The 20,223-nt window shown below is 47.5% G+C and overlaps 2 protein-coding genes across 2 annotated transcripts in view; one reads left to right on the forward strand and one right to left on the reverse strand.

The window, feature by feature from the left end:
• Window positions 1-14,686, forward strand: part of LOC142382699 (uncharacterized) — a 38,973-nt gene extending 24,287 nt beyond the window's left edge. Inside the window, exons 5-7 of the mRNA XM_075468821.1 lie at window positions 5,016-5,656; window positions 14,454-14,500; window positions 14,603-14,686. Coding sequence (XP_075324936.1) covers window positions 5,016-5,656; window positions 14,454-14,500; window positions 14,603-14,686 — 772 coding nt within the window. The remainder of the gene's footprint in view (window positions 1-5,015; window positions 5,657-14,453; window positions 14,501-14,602) is intronic.
• On the reverse strand, window positions 14,349-18,950 carry LOC142381769 (uncharacterized). Its single transcript, XM_075466968.1, has 3 exons — window positions 18,827-18,950; window positions 18,546-18,652; window positions 14,349-15,972 (listed from the first exon to the last, which is right to left on the reverse strand). The coding sequence occupies exons 2-3, from the start codon at window positions 18,650-18,652 to the stop codon at window positions 15,192-15,194; spliced, it is 888 nt and encodes a 295-aa protein (XP_075323083.1). The 5' UTR covers window positions 18,827-18,950; the 3' UTR covers window positions 14,349-15,191.
• Window positions 18,951-20,223: the final 1,273 nt, after the last annotated feature.

Below are 20,223 nucleotides of genomic sequence, written 5' to 3' on the forward strand. Positions count from 1 at the left end.
AGTTTCAGCTTGTTCCTCCAGCTGTTACTAATTAACCTGTATAGTTTCAGCTTGTTCCTCCAGCTGTTACTAATTAACCTGAATAGTTTCAGCTTGTTCCTCCAGCTGTCACTAATTAACCTGAATAGTTTCAGCTTGTTCCTCCAGCTGTTACTAATTAACCTGAATAGTTTCAGCTTGTTCCTCCAGCTGTTACTAATTAACCTGTATAGTTTCAGCTTGTTCCTCCAGCTGTTACTAATTAACCTGAATAGTTTCAGCTTGTTCCTCCAGCTGTTGTTAATTAACCTGAATAGTTTCAGCTTGTTCCTCCAGCTGTCACTAATTAACCTGAATAGTTTCAGCTTGTTCCTCCAGCTGTCACTAATTAACCTGAATAGTTTCAGCTTGTTCCTCCAGCTGTTACTAATTAACCTGAATAGTTTCAGCTTGTTCCTCCAGCTGTTACTAATTAACCTGTATAGTTTCAGCTTGTTCCTCCAGCTGTTACTAATTAACCTGAATAGTTTCAGCTTGTTCCTCCAGCTGTTGTTAATTAACCTGAATAGTTTCAGCTTGTTCCTCCAGCTGTCACTAATTAACCTGAATAGTTTCAGCTTGTTCCTCCAGCTGTTACTAATTAACCTGAATAGTTTCAGCTTGTTCCTCCAGCTGTTACTAATTAACCTGAATAGTTTCAGCTTGTTCCTCCAGCTGTTACTAATTAACCTGAATAGTTTCAGCTTGTTCCTCCAGCTGTTACTAATTAACCTGAATAGTTTCAGCTTGTTCCTCCAGCTGTTACTAATTAACCTGAATAGTTTCAGCTTGTTCCTCCAGCTGTCGCTAATTAACCTGAATAGTTTCAGCTTGTTCCTCCAGCTGTTACTAATTAACCTGAATAGTTTCAGCTTGTTCCTCCAGCTGTCGCTAATTAACCTGAATAGTTTTAGCTTGGGCGGCAGCCTGGGCAACATCCGAAGGCAGGGACCTTGGCGGTCTGATCCTCGGCTACTGAAGCTGGCTCTTGGGACGTGGAACGTCACCTCTCTGCTGGGGAAGGAGCCTGAGCTGGTGCGCGAGCCTGAGCGGTTCCGGCTAGATATAGTCGGACTTACCTCGACGCATGGCTTGGGCTCCGGAACAAGCCTCCTCGAGAGGGGTTGGACTCTCTTCCACTCTGGAGTTGCCCGCGGTGAGAGGCGTAGAGCAGGTGTGGGCATACATACTCGGCGGTTGCTGAGGCAAAAACTCGTTCTTGGGAGGAGTTCGGGGAGGCCATGGAGAACGACTTCCGGACGGCCTCGAGGAGATTCTGGTCCACCATCCGGCGGCTCAGGGGGGGAAAGCGGTGCACCGTCAACACCGTGTATGGTGAGGGCGGGGCTCTGCTGACTTCAACTAGGGACGTCGTGAGTCGGTGGGGGGAATACATCGAGGGCCTCCTCAATCCTACCGACACGCCTTCCGATGAGGAAGCAGAGTTGGGGAGCTCGGACGTGGGGCCTCCCATTTCTGGGGCTGAGGTTGCCGAGGTGGTCAAAAAACTCCTCGGTGGCAAGGCCCCGGGGGTGGATGAGGTCCGTCCTGAGTTCCTCAAGGCTCCGGATGTTGTGGGGCTGTCTTGGCTGACACGCCTCTGCAGCATCGCGTGGACATCGGGGGCAGTGCCTCTGGACTGGCAGATCGGGGTGGTGGTCCCCCTCTTTAAAAAGGGGGCCGGAGGGTGTGTTCCAGCTATAGGGGGATCACACTCCTCAGCCTCCCTGGTAAGGTCTTTTCGTGACATGTTTCCTGTGAGGGTTGGACTCCGTCAGGGCTGCCCTTTGTCACCGATTCTGTTCATAGTTTTTATGGACAGAATTTCTAGGCGCAGCCAGGGCGTCGAGGGGGTCCGTTTTGGCGACCTCAGAATCGGGTCTCTGCTTTTTGCGGACGATGCGGTTCTGTTGGCGTCCTCAGGCCGTGACCTTCAGCTCTCACTGGAGCGGTTCGCGGCCGAGTGTGTAGCGGCTGGGATGAGAATCAGCACCTCCAAATCTGAGACCATGGTCCTCGGCCGGAAAAGGGTGGAATGCCCTCTCCGGGTCGGAAATGAGATCCTTCCCCAAGTGGAGGAGTTCAAGTATCTCGGGGTCTTGTTCACGAGTGAGGGACGAATGGAGCGGGAGGTTGACAGACGGATCGGTGCGGCGTCTGCAGTGATGCGGGCTCTGCACCGGCCCGTCGTGGTGAAGAAGGACCTGAGCCAGAAGGTGAAGCTCTCGATTTACTGGTCAATCTATGTTCCTACCCTCACCTGTGGTCACGAGCTGTGGGTAGTGACCGAAAGAACGAGATCCTACCCTCACCTATGGTCACGAGCTGTGGGTAGTGACCGAAAGAACGAGATCCTACCCTCACCTATGGTCAAGAGCTGTGGGCAGGGACCGAAAGAACGAGTTCCTACCCTCACCTATGGTCACGAGCTGTGGGTAGGGACCGAAAGAACGAGATCCTACCCTCACCTGTGGTCACGAGCTGTGGGTAGTGACCGAAAGAACGAGATCCTACCCTCACCTATGGTCACGAGCTGTGGGTAGTGACCGAAAGAACGAGATCCTACCCTCACCTATGGTCACGAGCTGTGGGTAGGGACCGAAAGAACGAGATCCTACCCTCACCTATGGTCACGAGCTGTGGGTAGTGACCGAAAGAACGAGATCGCGAATACAAGCGGCCGAAATGAGTTTCCTCCGCAGGGTGTCTGGGCTCTCCCTTAGAGATAGGGTGAGAAGCTCGGTCATCGGGGAGGGGCTCGGAGTAGAACCGCTGCTCCTCCGCATCGAGAGGAGTCAGATGAGGTGGCTCGGGCATCTGGTTAGGATGCCTCCTGGGGCATCTGGTTAGGATGCCTCCTGGGGCATCTGGTTAGGATGCCTCCTGGGGCATCTGGTGAGAATGCCTCCTGGGGCATCTGGTTAGGATGCCTCCTGGGGCATCTGGTTAGGATGCCTCCTGGGGCATCTGGTTAGGATGCCTCCTGGGGCATCTGGTTAGGTTGCCTCCTGGGGCATCTGGTTAGGATGCTTCCGGGGGCATCTGGTTAGGATGCTTCCGGGGGCATCTGGTTAGGATGCTTCCGGAGGCATCTGGTTAGGATGCTTCCGGGGGTATCTGGTTAGGATGCTTCCGGGGGCATCTGGTTAGGATGCCTCCTGGGGTATCTGGTTAGGATGCTTCCGGGGGCATCTGGTTAGGATGCCTCCTGGGGTATCTGGTTAGGATGCTTCCGGGGGCATCTGGTTAGGATGCTTCCGGGGGCATCTGGTTAGGATGCCTCCTGGGGCATCTGGTTAGGTTGCCTCCTGGGGCATCTGGTTAGGATGCTTCCGGGGGCATCTGGTTAGGATGCTTCCGGGGGCATCTGGTTAGGATGCTTCCGGGGGCATCTGGTTAGGATGCCTCCTGGGGTATCTGGTTAGGATGCTTCCGGGGGCATCTGGTTAGGATGCTTCCGGGGGCATCTGGTTAGGATGCTTCCGGGGGCATCTGGTTAGGATGCCTCCTGGGGTATCTGGTTAGGATGCTTCCGGGGGCATCTGGTTAGGATGCTTCCGGGGGCATCTGGTTAGGATGCCTCCTGGGGTATCTGGTTAGGATGCTTCCGGGGGCATCTGGTTAGGATGCTTCCGGGGGCATCTGGTTAGGATGCTTCCGGGGGCATCTGGTTAGGATGCCTCCTGGGGTATCTGGTTAGGATGCTTCCGGGGGCATCTGGTTAGGATGCCTCCTGGGGCATCTGGTTAGGATGCTTCCGGGGGCATCTGGTTAGGATGCTTCCGGGGGCATCTGGTTAGGATGCTTCCGGGGGCATCTGGTTAGGATGCCTCCTGGGGTATCTGGTTAGGATGCTTCCGGGGGCATCTGGTTAGGATGCCTCCTGGGGCATCTGGTTAGGATGCTTCCGGGGGCATCTGGTTAGGATGCTTCCGGGGGCATCTGGTTAGGATGCTTCCGGGGGCATCTGGTTAGGATGCCTCCTGGGGCATCTGGTTAGGATGCTTCCGGGGGCATCTGGTTAGGATGCCTCCTGGGGCATCTGGTTAGGATGCCTCCTGGGGCATCTGGTTAGGGTGCCTCCTGGACGCCTCCCCGGTGAGGTGTTCCGGGCCCGTCCCACTGGGAGGAGGCCCCGGGGAAGACCCAGGACACGTTGGAGAGACTATGTCTCTCGGCTGGCCTGGGAACGCCTCGGGGTCCCCCCAGAAGAGCTGGAGGAAGTGGCCGGGGACAGGGACGCCTGGGTCTCTTTGCTCAAGCTGCTGCCCCCGCGACCCGACCCCCGGACCAGCGGAAGATAATGGATGGATGGATGGATGGAGTTTCAGCTTGTTCCTCCAGCTGTTGCTAATTAACCTAAATAGTTCTTTTTTACTTATCAGATTCAGGATGCATGGGCGTCGCACCCGTGGGGGATGGGGGTGTTTCGACACCCCCACTTTTACAGCAAGATGATTTCACCTTTTTGAATTTTCAATGACCAAATAAAGTTTTAACCAATTATAAAATGTGTTTTAAAGACCCTGTATCCTCTTTAGAATAATTCTATCCAGACTTGAGCAGTCTAACTATTGTAGTTTCCATACAGGACCTAGTTTAGGGTGATCAAAATTTTTTTTAAAAATGCAGTGAAATGGCCCTTTATGCCCATCCATTTAATTCTCGAATCGGATGCCAACTTCAGCGTGGTGTCTATGGGCTTCATGTAACACCTGTAACGCCCCCACATTTAAAGTCACTGCTCTGGATATTTCTCATGAAAACAGTAAAATGTCTCTTCAAACATCTGACGTGTGTTCTGCTGTGAATCAACTTTTCTTTTTGGAAAATAGTTTTTACTTTCTGTCAGTTTTTTTAAAAGTTTATGTTGTGTTCAGGATTTGGAGAAAATAATAATAACCTGAGTAATATCTGTTTATGAAATGTCAGGTTGTGTCTGATAAACACTGATGAACTGAGTTATTTCACAGCTTTATGCTTCTGCTTGTCTGCAGGTATGGAAGTGAAGGTCAGTTCTGTCTGGCTGCAAACGTCCCAATGAACCAGGACCAGGGAAGTCTGGACCGGATCCTGCAGAACAACCCGCGTCAGGCGGTTTTAGAAACACTTGAGAAGGGTGATGTGTATGAGGGTGACAGTGTCATTGTAGCCAAACCCATCAAAAGACAAAACCAGGGAGAAAATGGTGATCATGCAGAGTGTCGAGTTCTGAAAGAGTTAGCGAAACTGAACCCACCCAGGAACTTCCTGCTCGTCTACTCCTTCCTCTCGCCGGAGAACATCGTCACAGCATTGAATGTGTCTGTTTCAGGCTGGGATGATGCTGCCTTTGTGTTTACCAGAGTTTCTGATCAGCCTAGTGATGGTAACGTTGTTCCCGTGGAGGATCGGTCTGACTCACTTTCTCGTCTTGGAGATTCCATGGGTGGTCTCAGCAAAGTGTATCGCTGTTACAAAGAAAACTCAGAGTTAAAGTGTCACAGCTGCTCCGATCAGGAGGGGGTGGCAGAGGTTTGTCTCAAAAACACTTCTGGACAGGGTGGAGGGTCTCAGCAGGCAAGCTCCGACCAAGGAGACAGCGGCAGGAGGGGCAGCAGGAGGGGCAGCAGGGGGGGCAGCAGCAGCATGAGGAGGGGCAACAGCAGCATGAGGAGGGGCAGCAGCAGCATGAGGAGGGGCAGCAGGAGGGGCAGCAGGGGGGGCAGCAGCAGCATGAGGAGGGGCAGCAGGAGGGGCAGCAGGGGGGGCAGCAGCAGCATGAGGAGGGGCAGCAGCAGCATGAGGAGGGGCAGCAGCAGCATGAGGAGGGGCAGCAGCAGCATGAGGAGGGGCAGCAGCAGGAGGGGCAGCAGCATGAGGAGGGGCAGCAGCATGAGGAGGGGCAGCAGCATGAGGAGGGGCAGCAGCAGCAGGAGGGGAAGCAGCAGCATGAGGAGGGGCAGCAGCAGCATGAGGAGGGGCAGCAGCAGCAGCAGGAGGGGCAGCAGCAGCAGCAGGAGGAGGGGCAGCAGCAGCAGCATGAGGAGGGGCAGCAGCATGAGGAGGGGCAGCAGCAGCAGCAGGAGGAGGGGCAGCAGCAGCAAGAGGAGGGGCAGCAGCAGCATGAGGAGGGGCAGCAGCAGCATGAGGAGGGGCAGCAGCAGCATGAGGAGGGGCAGGAGGGGCAGCAGCATGAGGAGGGGCAGCAGCAGCATGAGGAGGGGCAGCAGCAGCATGAGGAGGGGCAGCAGCAGCAGCAGGAGGGGCAGCAGCAGCAAGAGGAGGGGCAGCAGCAGCAGCAGGAGGGGCAGCAGCAGCATGAGGAGGGGCAGCAGCATGAGGAGGGGCAGCAGCAGCAGCAAGAGGAGGGGCAGCAGCAGCATGAGGAGGGGCAGCAGCAGCAGCATGAGGAGGGGCAGCAGCATGAGGAGGGGCAGCAGCAGCAGCAAGAGGAGGGGCAGCAGCAGGAGGAGGGGCAGCAGCAGGAGGAGGGGCAGCAGCAGCAAGAGGAGGGGCAGCAGCAGGAGGAGGGGCAGCAGCAGGAGGAGGGGCAGCAGCAGCATGAGGAGGGGCAGCAGCAGCAGCAAGAGGAGGGGCAGCAGCAGGAGGGGCAGCAGCATGAGGAGGGGCAGCAGCAGCATGAGGAGGGGCAGCAGCAGCAGCAAGAGGAGGGGCAGCAGCATGAGGAGGGGCAGCAGCAGCAGCAAGAGGAGGGGCAGCAGCAGCAGCAGGAGGGGCAGCAGCATGAGGAGGGGCAGCAGCAGCAAGAGGAGGGGCAGCAGCAGCAGCAGGAGGGGCAGCATGAGTAGCAGGAGGGGCAGCAGGAGGAGGGGCAGCAGCATGAGGAGGGGCAGCAGCAGCATGAGGAGGGGCAGCATGAGTAGCAGGAGGGGCAGCAGGAGGAGGGGCAGCATGAGGAGGGGCAGCAGCAGGAGGAGGGGCAGCAGCGTGAGGAGGGGCAGCAGCAGCAAGAGGAGGGGCAGCAGCAGCAGCATGAGGAGGGGCAGCAGCAGCATGAGGAGGGGCAGCAGCAGGAGGAGGGGCAGCAGCAGCAGCATGAGGAGGGGCAGCAGCAGGAGGAGGGGCAGCAGCATGAGGAGGGGCAGCAGCAGGAGGAGGGGCAGCAGCAGGAGGAGGGGCAGCAGCAGGAGGAGGGGCAGCAGCATGAGGAGGAGCAGCAGCAGCAGGGGCAGAATGAGGAGCAGCAGGAGGGGCAGCATGAGGAGGGGCAGCAGCAGCAGGGGCAGAATGAGGAGCAGCAGGAGGGGCAGCATGAGGAGGGGCAGCATGAGGAGGGGCATCAGGTGGGGCATCAGGTGGGCCAGACGCATAGGTTAGAGGTTCAGGTTCTAATCCGGTCAGATAAAAGCAGATTTAATTCTGTCTCCTTCCAGTTTCTCACTGAAACGAGGTTAAGAACTGCTCCAAACCAGGCTGACCGTCCCATTTACAGCTTTTATAAGTTTTAATCTTAAGGTTAAACTCCTGACATGATGTGAATGTGGAGTCTGAAATGACTCGCCGTGGTTTTCTTTGGTGAAACAGAACTGAGAAGCTCTTCCTGCTCAGTTGTTCTGAATAAACTCAGCTTCAGCATCCAACCTGCCGTGTGTCCGCTCCTTTATTTAATATTTCAGAACCAGGTTATCAGTATTTTATTTTCATAAACACCACCCTGATCTCTGTTCATGAAGGTGACGCTCTTCCAGAAGCATCTTTCATCAGAGTTTCACGTTGTGTCAGTGCACCCGAACGCCAGCAGATGCTGTAAAGGTCATTTTTATGAGCTGAAACTGTTCTTCTGCAGTTCTTTAAGAGAGTGAATTTGTTAAGTAATGAACTGTAACCATGTGCATTGTTGAAGTGAGTAAAAGTCCTTTTGTTCCGTGTTAACTGGTCAGTAGCACATCAGTCAGTGGGGTTACATGGCACTGAAAGGATCAGATAATTGGCTAAATTACAATAAGAACTAGAACATTTCTGAAGAAATTTTGAGTTACTTGTTATCTGCAGTTTTCATCTGGTGGAAACCAGAAAAAGTGAGTTTTATAAATGAGGCAGACGTGTTTTCAGATGCAAACGAGACTTTATTGGAACAGAAAACCATCAGAATAAAACAAAAGATTTCTGATTATTTCAGGATGGCGTTAGTTTCAGGGCTAACTCTGTTACCATGACAACCTCACTGTTTAAAGCACAGGTACTCGGGAACCCCGCTGTTGCCCTCGTTGAGGTTTTTTCCGATGACCTCGATGACCCTGACCATCTTGTACGGCTTCACAGCTGCTTGGTTAGTGATCAGAACAAAGGATTTGATTGGTTTTCCAATGTTTGTGTGTTTGTTCTCTGCTTGTTTGTTTGTTTGTGTGTTTGTTCTCTGCTTGTTTGTTTGTTTGTTTGTTTGTTTGTTTGTTCTCTGCTTGTTTGTTTGTTTGTGTGTTTGTTCTCTGCTTGTTTGTTTGTTTGTTTGTGTGTTTGTTCTCTGCTTGTTTGTTTGTTTGTTTGTTTGTTTGTGTGTTTGTTCTCTGCTTGTTTGTTTGTTTGTTTGTTTGTTTGTTTGTTTGTTTGTTCTCTGCTTGTTTGTTTGTTTGTGTGTTTGTTCTCTGCTTGTTTGTTTGTTTGTTTGTTTGTTTGTGTGTTTGTTCTCTGCTTGTTTGTTTGTTTGTGTGTTTGTTCTCTGCTTGTTTGTTTGTTTGTTTGTGTGTTTGTTCTCAGCTTGTTTGTTTGTTTGTGTGTTTGTTCTCAGCTTGTTTGTTTGTTTGTTTGTGTGTTTGTTCTCTGCTTGTTTGTTTGTTTGTGTGTTTGTTCTCAGCTTGTTTGTTTGTTTGTGTGTTTGTTCTCAGCTTGTTTGTTTGTTTGTTTGTGTGTTTGTTCTCTGCTTGTTTGTTTGTTTGTTTGTGTGTTTGTTCTCTGCTTGTTTGTTTGTTTGTGTGTTTGTTCTCTGCTTGTTTGTTTGTTTGTTTGTGTGTTTGTTCTCAGCTTGTTTGTTTGTTTGTGTGTTTGTTCTCAGCTTGTTTGTTTGTTTGTTTGTGTGTTTGTTCTCTGCTTGTTTGTTTGTTTGTTTGTGTGTTTGTTCTCAGCTTGTTTGTTTGTTTGTGTGTTTGTTCTCTGCTTGTCTGCTTACAGGTGCTCCTGGTGCTTCTAAGGCTGGATTCCCCACAAAAGCCGTGAATTGTCTTCAGTTTTGTTTTTACAGGTGTAGCAGCTGGTTGTCTGATTTTCCATTGTTTTTTATGTTTGTTTCTTCCTAAAACGTAAACTACTGTTGTGTCAAATTTACAATTTACTTAAAGGTTGAAGTAATGGAAACACCTGAAGATGCCAAAGTAGTAAAAGAAATGTTTTATTTTAATATAAAGCACTGTTGCTGAATGAAGGAAATGAAGGGTCAGGGTTAGATGAGGCAGAAAACTACACTCAGTCATTTGCTGAAGTTCCAAAAGGTCTGAAAGGTATTTTTAAAGGAGCTGGAGCTGGATGAAGGCAAAAAACTACAGAAAAGAGAAGAAAAATGCAAAAAGCATTGGCAGTTGGAAGGTACTGCCATGATTCAGAGGCTTCTAATTCAAAAAGTAAAGTTCTGAAGTTCTATGAAAGTCACATTGGCTGAAAGAGGACAGATTTGCCTACGTTTTAATGCTAAAATTATTTCTGTGGCTTAAAGATTCTGGAAACAGTGAGAGGTTGAAAACTTTTTTTCTGAAGAATCTTTCTGTATTCTTCCACTGTCAGTTGGAGCCTCCACTCTGCACACGAACATTCCGTACCATTGGAATGCTGTAAACTCAGAAATCATCAAGGATTTTATTATATTTTTAAACTGTGATAGTTCAAAATTGGCAGAATATTTTAAAAAGCTGCTTCATTCAGGTATAGCTGAATGTCTTGTGAACATTTTTAAGTTTGAATGGTGTCTCTAGCTGAAAGTATGCTGAAGTAGTTAAGTTTGGAAGAGGAGGAAGCTTTTTTTAATGATTTAAAAGGATTTACCATTACTTTTAAAGGGAGGAAAAGTTGCACAAAAACCTGAGCTTAAAGGGATACAGAAAGCTGACACTACACCCAATACATAATGATAATACATACACAGAGGAACAATAATGGTCATTGGACTCTACACCCAAACATTTCATAAACGCATGAAATTTGCGATTTTGAATTTGCCGCTTGGAAATCCTTCCTGGAATTCCAGACTGGGGGCGGGGCTTCCGTGTGACATCACATGTGCCATGGGTTTTCCTGGCTGCCGCTATTAGTATGCTTGTTGAGTGGGGAAGGCAATAAAACGTTGGGTTCAGTGCAGTTTTTATTGCGAGTAGATGTACGAAGTGCTGTGGGTGCGTGTGTTGCCCTCAGCAGCAGCAGCTCACACCACCGGGGACAGAGGAAGCAGAGAGACCCGCGGTCTTGTGTCTGTGCCTCCCTGTCCGCCTGCCTCCTCTCTGGTGAAATCAGCCGGAGCCATCCCGCCGTGTTCAGCTCCCTGCGGTGCGGACGCTCAGGGGGAATCCACCTGGCGGAGAGCGGACACACCGCGGGATGGTTGCCCTGAAATCAGCCGGCAGAGCGATCATCAAGAGCCCCGAGGTGGACACACAGTCCCAGTCGGTTGGCCAGCTCCCTCTGGAATGCCCCGGAGGCCCTAAAGTTGTTCTTTCTGGATCTCTGAAAGCAGAACTTCAGTCTCAGAGCCCCTAAAGTTGTTCTTTCTGCTCCTTGATGCCATTCTCATGACTCAACACTCAACACTTCCTGGCACAGGAGCGAGGACGCACAGCCTTATATGGTATCATTTTGGGCGTGGAGTATGCAAATGTACTATCCTCGCGCACATCCACTTAAATACCCACGGGTGAAATTCATAATTTACGCAGGTCATACAAATTCATCATGTGATGGCGCTTTTATAGCAATGTGTGTGCAGTCGATAGCCCCGATTACAAAACCGGCTCTCGCTTCAAATTGACCTTTAATGTTGGCCTGTTCTACTGCATTGTGGGAATTTGACATACGTGGTTGAGATGCGGATAAGTCTGTCCCACACGGCTAGCGTTGCTCGGCTCAGGTTGGACTGGCACAGTCCCAATCGGTTGGCCAGCTCCCTCTGGAATGCCCCGGTTGCTATAGGAACCCCAGTGTGCACATCACCTGTGAGCACAGGCAGCGCATGGCTCCTCGCTGTGTTGCGCTCCAACGCCGGCCGCAGCTCTGCGCACAGTTCCAGGAGGATTTCCCTCAAAACAGATAATGATTCAGTCGCCATCATGTGCCAGTAAATCCTCTCTGTCTCTGAACACACGCTCTCTTCAATTTGCACCATTTGCAAAGTCTTCTAATACCGCCAGAGCCGGCGCGCCCAATACGCGCACTACGCTCTGTGCGTTACGTCACTGACGTTGACGGTTCAAAAAAGAAAAAAAAAAACGCGAATTGATTATTGATTGATTCTGTTCTTGCAGCAGCAGCAGAGTGTGGTAGCGATAGGTAGGAATATGAAACGACATATTCCCTCTGGGAACAAAAAAAGAAAATCATTGAAAATGAGCAACGAGAACAGCAGTCAGGTAAGCAAGGCAACGTAACCCCTCTCTTTTTGGTTATGCTACCCATTGGCAATTTCGTATGGGACAGGAGTGAGAACCGTGAGAACTGTTAACTGAGGGAGACTGTCTAACAATCGTGGATCTTGGGAACGGTTTCAAGAAGAAGAAAAAAACATACATTCATTAATTTGCTAAGTACACATTGGAAGTATTTGTTTCTGTAGGGGACATATATTGAGGAAGTGGAGGTTTTTCTGAATGAGACGCGGGGTAAATATTTCATGCTGCAAGTTTGTTTACCGTCGTTAGGCAGGGGTGCATGGCAACGGCAGGGTGATAAAGTTAGCAACGGGTCATAATGTGCTTGTTATAGACTCAATACTCAACACCTGGAGGGTGACAGTGGTCGGGATGTTTGTAGAAGAGCTTGTATAGTAAGTACAAAAGTAAATGAAGACAAAAGAAGTGTGCATATTCCTGTCAGCAGCGGGAGATGAGAGGAATATGCGGCTTTAACCGAGAGGTGTGTCCCTTCTCGCTGCGCATTGGAAGTGCACCTTGTGTGTATTCAACACTGTTTGTGCCGACTGCAGGTCTAAATAAATAGTAATACTATTCTAATAATATAATAATAGTAATAATTATGTCAAATTACGACCTGGGTCTATTGGCTACGAAAGGGGGATACTACAGCTAGGTTTTTAGTGCATCAATAGAATTACGTGGACAGAGCGATATGGCAATGTAATGTGGAGCTCAACCTTGTATCAATTATTTGACTGACATGTTAACAATAGCAAGGGGGGGGGGGTTTTGCTTGGATAGCCCACAGACTAATAAATGCAGACCTCTTGGTGAATGTATGAAACTTGTGGCATTACGAAGGTGAAACACATTAGTAAATAGTAAACACATTAGTCACAATAATGTATCACAATATTCATAATAACCAATGCTATATAGCATATTAATTAATTTTACATATGAATTTCTTAACATATTAATTTATTTAAAAATGTTTTAGACCAGGTTACTAAAAGAGGCAAGCTACTATTAGGGGGCAGGCTATAAACTGAGGAAATACGGTAAATTTAAAATGCAACCAATTTGATGGAGCTAAATTAATTGAAGCCTTATTTATAGTTTACAGGCGCTATGCTTAAGTTTCTGACCAGCACAGACTACAGTCAGTCAGCCAGTGGAGGGCAGCACAATGTTCAGGTAGTACAGGCACAGATGAGCCAGATGCAGATGCAGCTGATGAGGCAGTCGCATGTTCAGTACAGCCACCATTGTCAGAGGAAATTCAGACAGGATCAGATGCTAGTGCAGAACCAGAACATCTAGCAACAGTCTGTGCTCCTCCCAATGATGCAGCAGAATGGCCTTCAGCCTTAACAGTACGCAGCATATGAAAACTGAGCCATTGTTAATTGTTTGCACATTAAACTTGATTTGAGTCAGACAAATTTTTTCTCTGTGGTCTTCGGTTGGGGGGTGTGGGGTGGGCGGTGACTGGATGACTTTAATTATGGGGGCCCCTTGGCATATTTTTGCCTAGGGCCCCATGGAGGTCAGAACCGGCTCTGAATACCGCTAAAGCAGCCATTGTTTTTAATGGTATGCATTGCACCACTTTGCACTGCTTTTATATCCGCTCGTGTAACTGCAGACACATGGGTGTGTTACTTGTTTATCAGTATTAATTGTTCATGTATCTCAAATGTGCACATCACTGTCTGAGGACTAATTGTTTTCACATTTATTTATTATAACAGTTTCCCAACATCACCTTAGGTGTCGCCAAAGAATCAACAGCTGCAGAAACGTTCGTACGCCAGCCCTGAAGTTGGCGTGAGGCACCGCACATTTCCACGGTCTTTTCGTTCTTGATACGTCTGATCGTTGACGTGAAAAGGTGCGTACGCCACTATTTTGTGCGTACGCACCCTTTTACATGAGGCCCCAGGTCCGGATCCAGCACAGCGAGAGTGCTCAGCGTGGGGTAAAGAGGTGCAGATGAAGAGGAAGAAGAAAAAGACAGCTATGTCATTTTTATCAAGGTTCTGTTTAAAATACAGCTTGGGGTTACAGCTTTTATTACAGCTTTTATCAAGCATTTTCAAAATGGCCTCGGTAAGTGCTTTTCAATGCATTTTCCTATTGCATTGTGGGTATTTTCAAACTGCCCCTCACTATCAGTTTAAAGGAGAAACGCAGATCAGATTTATTACATGAAGCTGTTATAACATGTCAGCCATCTTGGTTCCGCCCTCATAAGGAGTCAGAGCAGGCTAACAAGGCGTTGCCCCGGTAACAGGAGCAGGTGCGGCTCGTCTGTGTCACTGACATGTACGCTCACTATGGCTTCTTAAAATTACACTATAATTTTGACTGCACTCGACTGTCTCGAACAAACGGTCGCTGTTCGAAAAGTAAAAGTCGTATCCGAATAATTCTTGAACCGTCAGCGCCCCAAGAGACGGCAGAAGCCAGCGGTGTAATTTTCATTTGGCTACTATGTGCGGCTCGTTTTTTATGGCAGTTTTAAAATCATTTTTCACATTCACTTTATGATTTTAGGCGTTTATAATGGGCGGAATGTCAGCTGGAGGGCCGACTCCCTGCGCTCAGAGGCGATTTGTGAGAAATATGTGTGGAAGTAAAATTTGTCCAGATCGGGCAGATATTTTGGACATGAGTGACATTTGTTCGAGGAATTGGTGCAGCTCCCGCAGGGCGAAGGTCAGCGCTTCCTGCTGAGCTCTGACGGTGTTTCAGACAGAATCAGACAGACAGCAGGTGTGATGCTTAAGCTGCGTTTATTCAGGAAAAGAAGCAACATGACCGGAGTCCTTTCAAAGTCTCCGGGTTTAATCACACATTCGTTTGTGAAACTTTCCACCTCAGATGACATCACAGTCAGTCAGCTGCAGCTCATCGACACTTCGAACAAGGTCCGATTCATTGAGAGAAGGAAAAACTGTGACATGTGGTGGATGAAATCAGGCTTTTTCAGACAGATTTATGGATTAAACACGTGTGTCTTCCTCTTCCAGGTTTGGTTTCCTGTCAGCCACCACTGCTCTGCCTCCTGCAGCCTGCAGCGCCACCTGCTGACCACACCAGCTTCAGACAGCTGAGCTACACCCACATACAAGCGGGTGCAGTCACCTCGTTCTCCTTTTAAGATTCAGGACATTTCCATGCTTGGTCATTTCAGATCAATGTTTAATTAGAAAATAGATATTTAGATAGATTTGAATGTCATCTACAAAGAAATGGAGGAGAAAATATCCTGTAAAACTGAACCTCAAAGGCAGCGCAGACAATAAAACAGGACGGGCCCAGGATGGAGCCCTGAGGAACCTCGCATGTTTCTGACCACTGTTGGGTCTGTGGTGGGAGGTTGTTCGAGTGTCAGAGGTCTCTGAAGGAACAGAAGAAGAACGCAGCTGTTTCATTCCTGAGCTGTGGATCAAACCTGGACTGAGACATCACAGATTTTCATCCAAAAAGGTTTGATTTCTGAAGAACTTTAGAAATGGTTAGCAGGAGGGAAAGCATTTAAGGCGTGTTTCTCTACATCAGGTCGGACCGCGCCGGTTTGTTTGACCTGATCAGACCCTGAGCTCCTCTGACCTGTGTTCAGCCACTGGTGCTGCCATGTCTGGGACTCTCGACTTTGACTCTCTTTCTGCTGATGTTGCTGCTGCTGCCACTGCTCTGACTCCTAGATGTGTCGCTGCCACTGCTAGACGTGTCGCTGCCTCTCCTAGACGTGTCGCTGCCTCTCCTAGACGTGTCGCTGCCACTCCTGCTGCTGCTTTCACTCTGACTTCTCTGTCTGCTGCTTCCGCCCTGTCCAGCATTGTTACTGAGACAAACCTCTGAGGCCGTGTCCCGTATGGAGCAGCTGTGACACGCTAACTGCAGATTTGTTGGTCCATAACAGCGATACACTTTGTTCAGACCACCCATGGATTCTCCGAGATCATAAAGTGAATTTTCCAAAACCTCTCTTGTGACAGCGGGGGCGCCTGGCGGCTGACTATAAACCGTTGTAAATACAAACGCAGCATCATCCCAGTCTAAGACAGAATTGTACAAGGTTCTGACGATATTGTACTTCTGGTTCCAGTCAGTACACTTCCGGCATGGAGAGAGGTACGAGTAGACGAGCAGGAAGTTTCCCTGCCTGTTACGTCTCAGTCTTGGTAATTTTGACAGAACTTGCCTCTCTGCATGTACGGGGTCTCCTTGTGTGTGCTTGGCCACGATAATACTGTCGCTCTCGTATATGCCACCCTCTTCGAGTGTGCCTGAAAATTGCTGGTACCGGTTGTTCTGCAGGATCTGGTCGAGACTTCCTTGGTTCTGGTTCAGTGGGATGTTTGCAGCCAGACAGAACTGACCGTCAATTCTGTACCTGAGGACACAACAGAAGCATAAAGCTGTGAAATGACTAATTAAGCGTGTGAACTCTCTGCTTCTGACTGGGTTTGAAGCCCATCAGCCTGAAACTGACACCAGTTCTTTGCCTGCACCAAACTGTTTATCACCAAAACCTACTTATTTAGGATGGCTCATAATACCCAGTAGTATGATGGCACTTTTATCTTATTTTATCTTAATCGATTATGTTATAATTTATTGCTTTCACTGTTTCTTTATTGTTTTTATTTGGTTTTACTAGGGCAGGGCAACGATTAAAATGTTTAATCTAGTTAATCACATAATTTCCCTGATTAATCACGATTAATCGCATTTGTACGCAAGATCCGAAAATGAATTCAGAAGTAGCGTATAGCTTTTAGCATTTAGCTTTATTTTAAATGTGCTGCCATATGAATGAAAGTGCCATAACATTTGTTGTGCAAACACACTTTTAACATCAGCATCTTTCTGTAGTTTTTATGTAGAAGCCTCGCTCCACTGTCTGTTTCCTTGAATGACTTGCTGCTATCAGTTGTGTATTTTGCCTTTAAGTGATATTTTAGACTGGAACTACTACGCTGAGAAGACAGTTCAACTTGGCTGTAAATGCAGGAGGTTTTTTTTACATTTATTTTGAAATACAGGCTTTTATGTTGAAACAAGTAAAACAGGAGGTAGCGCCTGTGAGCAACAGACTTTTACAATAATAAAACCTGCGTTAATGCACGATAAAATATTTATCGGCGTTAAATAATTTACTAGTTAATGCGATGATAACGAGTTAACTCGCCTAGCCCTAGTTTTTACTTATTCTTCTCTTTATTTATTACCTGCTGTAAAGCACTTCGTAACACCATAATGATTGTCTGTAAAGGGCTGTAGAAATAAAGTACATTTACATTCATGGACCCCTCAGCTGACCAAGCCAAGGCGAGAGTACAGCTGAGAGTCCACCGAGAGATGACCCAGCGTTAGCTTGGGTGCTAACGCTAACAGGACAAGAGGAAGCAACCACAGTCCTTCCTCTCAGAGGTACAAAGGATTTCCAACAAACACTGGACCTTAACAAAACGGTTGCTGTTCGAAAAGTAAAAGTTGTATCCGAATAATTCTTGAACTGTCAGAGCCCCAAGAGACGGCAGAAGGCAGCGGTGTAATTTTCATTCGGCTACTATGTGTGGCTCGTTTTTTATGGCAGTTTTAAAATCATTTTTCACATTAACTTTATGATTTTAGGCGTTTATAATGGGCGGAATGTCAGCTGGAGGGCGGTATCTCTGCGCTCAGAGGCGATTTGTGAGAAATATATGAGGCAGAGCTCAATGAGTCTGACTTTGTGTGAAAGAGGACAAAAATACGTACGGTTTGAAGTAAAATTTCTCCAAATCGGGCAGATATTTTGGACATGAGAGACATTTGTTCGAGGAATTAGTGCAGTATCGAATTTAGAGTGAGAAACAGAGTGGGAGAGACACATCGGCCGAGATGTAGTCTTCCTAAAATGTAAACTGCCGTTGTGTCAAAGCTGTATAATATATCAACAAACCATTTAGTTCAGTTAAAGCTGAGAGTCTCCTGTCACATATAAACTTTGAATGAGGTCTATGTTATGCTTTATGGCTGAGTTATAAGGCCTCTAAAATAGGGCGGAAACGGGAGAATAATAACAGTCTGGCAACAGAGTAATATGTGTGTCTAATGCCTTCGGCATTTTCACCCATAATAATCAGAGACTCAAAGTGTTTGAATGAAGCTAAAATGATGAAAGAAACAGAAAAGTCACACGTTTGCGCAACTTTGTTATTTTCAATCATCACAGGAAGCTTCTGATGGAATGAACTAAAGCTATTCTGCTCTGCTTCTAACTAAAGATGAAGAAGACAAAGATTAGAGTACATTTATCTGGTAAAGTGTGGATTAAAAAGGTCTACAGGTAATTATTTACTTCCTGTTTTTTCAGTCTGTCAGATTGTTTTGATCAGAACTTCATTTGCGTGTTTCTTTTTAAAAATCTGTGTTCTCTGAGGGAAATCACAGAAATCAAAATCATCTCCCTCCAAACTGTATTCAGAGAAATTTGTACTCAGATGTTCAAAAAAGGAAACTCGGGACAAATCTGTTAGAGCGGTAAACTAAGATCGTGGTGTTCACTGTGTAAATGATAAAAAATCCGGTCTGATTGTGTTTATTCTAAATTTAGTATTTTCTTTGTTATTTTGTTGAAATCTGATGAGAAATGTGCTGCCGTTCAGAATCAGTTCAAACAAGCTTCAGATGACAATTTTTCTTTCCATTAATTGAAAATCTAGCTGATCAACATTATAAATATATTTTTGATTTTTGCTGTTTGGAAAAAGAAAATGTTGATAATGATGTAAGTGAAATGATAAAGATGCCAGAGGATGACACGAGGTAAAACTCGCTCTGCTGCTCTGTAAAGGACTTCATTACAGGTAAAGTTCTGCATTAAGGACAGAGCTCTCAGGTGAGATTCCTTTCCACTTAAAACAGCTTCAAATCTGCATGTCAGAAGAGTCATTGAGATGAAACGCAGTCCCAACTCACTCTGTCCTGATGGCTCGAACAACTTGAGTCAGCCGGTTCACGTCGACCGCAGAAAGACGGCGTCCAGACAGCAGGACCAGCAGCATCATCCAGGGCCGGAGACGCATCTGCAGGGGCCAAACGCATCGTTCTGAAGCCCCAACCAGGCAGAAAACAACCACCAAACACATCGTTCTGAAGCCCCAACCAGGCAGAAAACAACCACCAAACACATCGTTCTGAAGCCCCAACCAGGCAGAAAACAACCGCCTGATGACTCAAGATGACTGAAAGTTTCTCACCTTCACCGATGTTTCCAAAACTGGAGACCAAACGACACGAAAACAAGTTCCAGAGAAGAGATTCAGGTGGAGGGGGCTCTCAGGTCCTCAGAAGGCTGATGCTTTGGCAGCATTTCAGGAGGTTTTTATTGAGAACAGAGACGTGAGAAGAGAGGGTGGAGGGGGGGCGGGGACCAGTCCTCCTCACAACTCTGAAGATTCAAAATGAGGAAGACAGAAAAGAGAAGTATCTGATTTCATAACTGTCAGCCGAAACTGGAGATGATTTCACAACCTGAATCTATAAACTCAGCAAAACACACGAGAAAAACAGTCAACGAGGTCATAAGGACACAGGAGAGAAAAACACCCGTTCACGGGCCGTGCACAGTGACCCTAACCGGTTAGTTATTCAGTTAGTGACCATAACCGGTTAGTTATTCAGTTAGTGACCCCAACCGGTTAGTTATTCAGTTAGTGACCCTAACCGGTTATTTATTCAGTTAGTGACCCTAACCGGTTAGTTATTCAGTTAGTGACCCTAACCGGTTAGTTATTCAGTTAGTGACCATAACCGGTTAGTTATTCAGTTAGTGACCCCAACCGGTTAGTTATTCAGTTAGTGACCCCAACCGGTTAGTTATTCAGTTAGTGACCCTAACCGGTTAGTTATTCAGTTAGTGACCCCAACCGGTTAGTTATTCAGTTAGTGACCCTAACCGGTTAGCTATTCAGTTAGTGACCCAAACGGTTATTTATTCAGTTAGTGACCCCAACCGGTTAGTTATTCAGTTAGTGACCATAACCGGTTAGCTATTCAGTTAGTGACCCTAACCGGTTAGTTATTCAGTTAGTGACCATAACCGGTTAGTTATTCAGTTAGTGACCCCAACCGGTTAGTTATTCAGTTAGTGACCATAACCGGTTAGTTATTCAGTTAGTGACCCCAACCGGTTAGTTATTCAGTTAGTGACCCCAACCGGTTAGTTATTCAGTTAGTGACCCTAACCGGTTATTTATTCAGTAAGTGACCCTAACCGGTTAGCTATTCAGTTAGTGACCCTAACCGGTTAGTTATTCAGTTAGTGACCCCAACCGGTTAGTGTGGGAGAGAAATGTCATGACATTTCTCTTGACATGTCAGGATTACATCGTGTGCCTTGTTGACTGGTTCATATGAATATTGTTGATAGTTAGAATGAGCGTGTTTATGATTACGGCAAAAGCTAGGCGCCTCCAGAGAGGGCCACGTACGCTTGTTATGATCCAAGACAGTATAAAAGTGTCTCAAAATGAACTCTGTGGACATTGGTGAACATTCTGTATGCATATTTGCTGTGACGGGTTGTTCAATAAATTCCCCATTGAAAGGCTGACCGACGCGTATTCGACTCTTTTTCTCCACAACATAATGGTGA

Source organism: Odontesthes bonariensis, chromosome 6 (genome assembly GCF_027942865.1).
Source record: "Odontesthes bonariensis isolate fOdoBon6 chromosome 6, fOdoBon6.hap1, whole genome shotgun sequence".
Lineage (NCBI taxonomy): Eukaryota > Metazoa > Chordata > Actinopteri > Atheriniformes > Atherinopsidae > Odontesthes > Odontesthes bonariensis.

Coding starts and splice junctions, on each gene's coding strand:
- LOC142381769 (XM_075466968.1), bottom strand. CDS start 18,652: ATGCGTCTCCGGCCCTGGATGATGCTGCTGGTCCTGCTGTCTGGACGC. Junction 15,973..18,545: donor GTTCGAGCCATCAGGACAGA/GTGAGTTGGGAC, acceptor TTGTGTCCTCAG/GTACAGAATTGACGGTCAGT.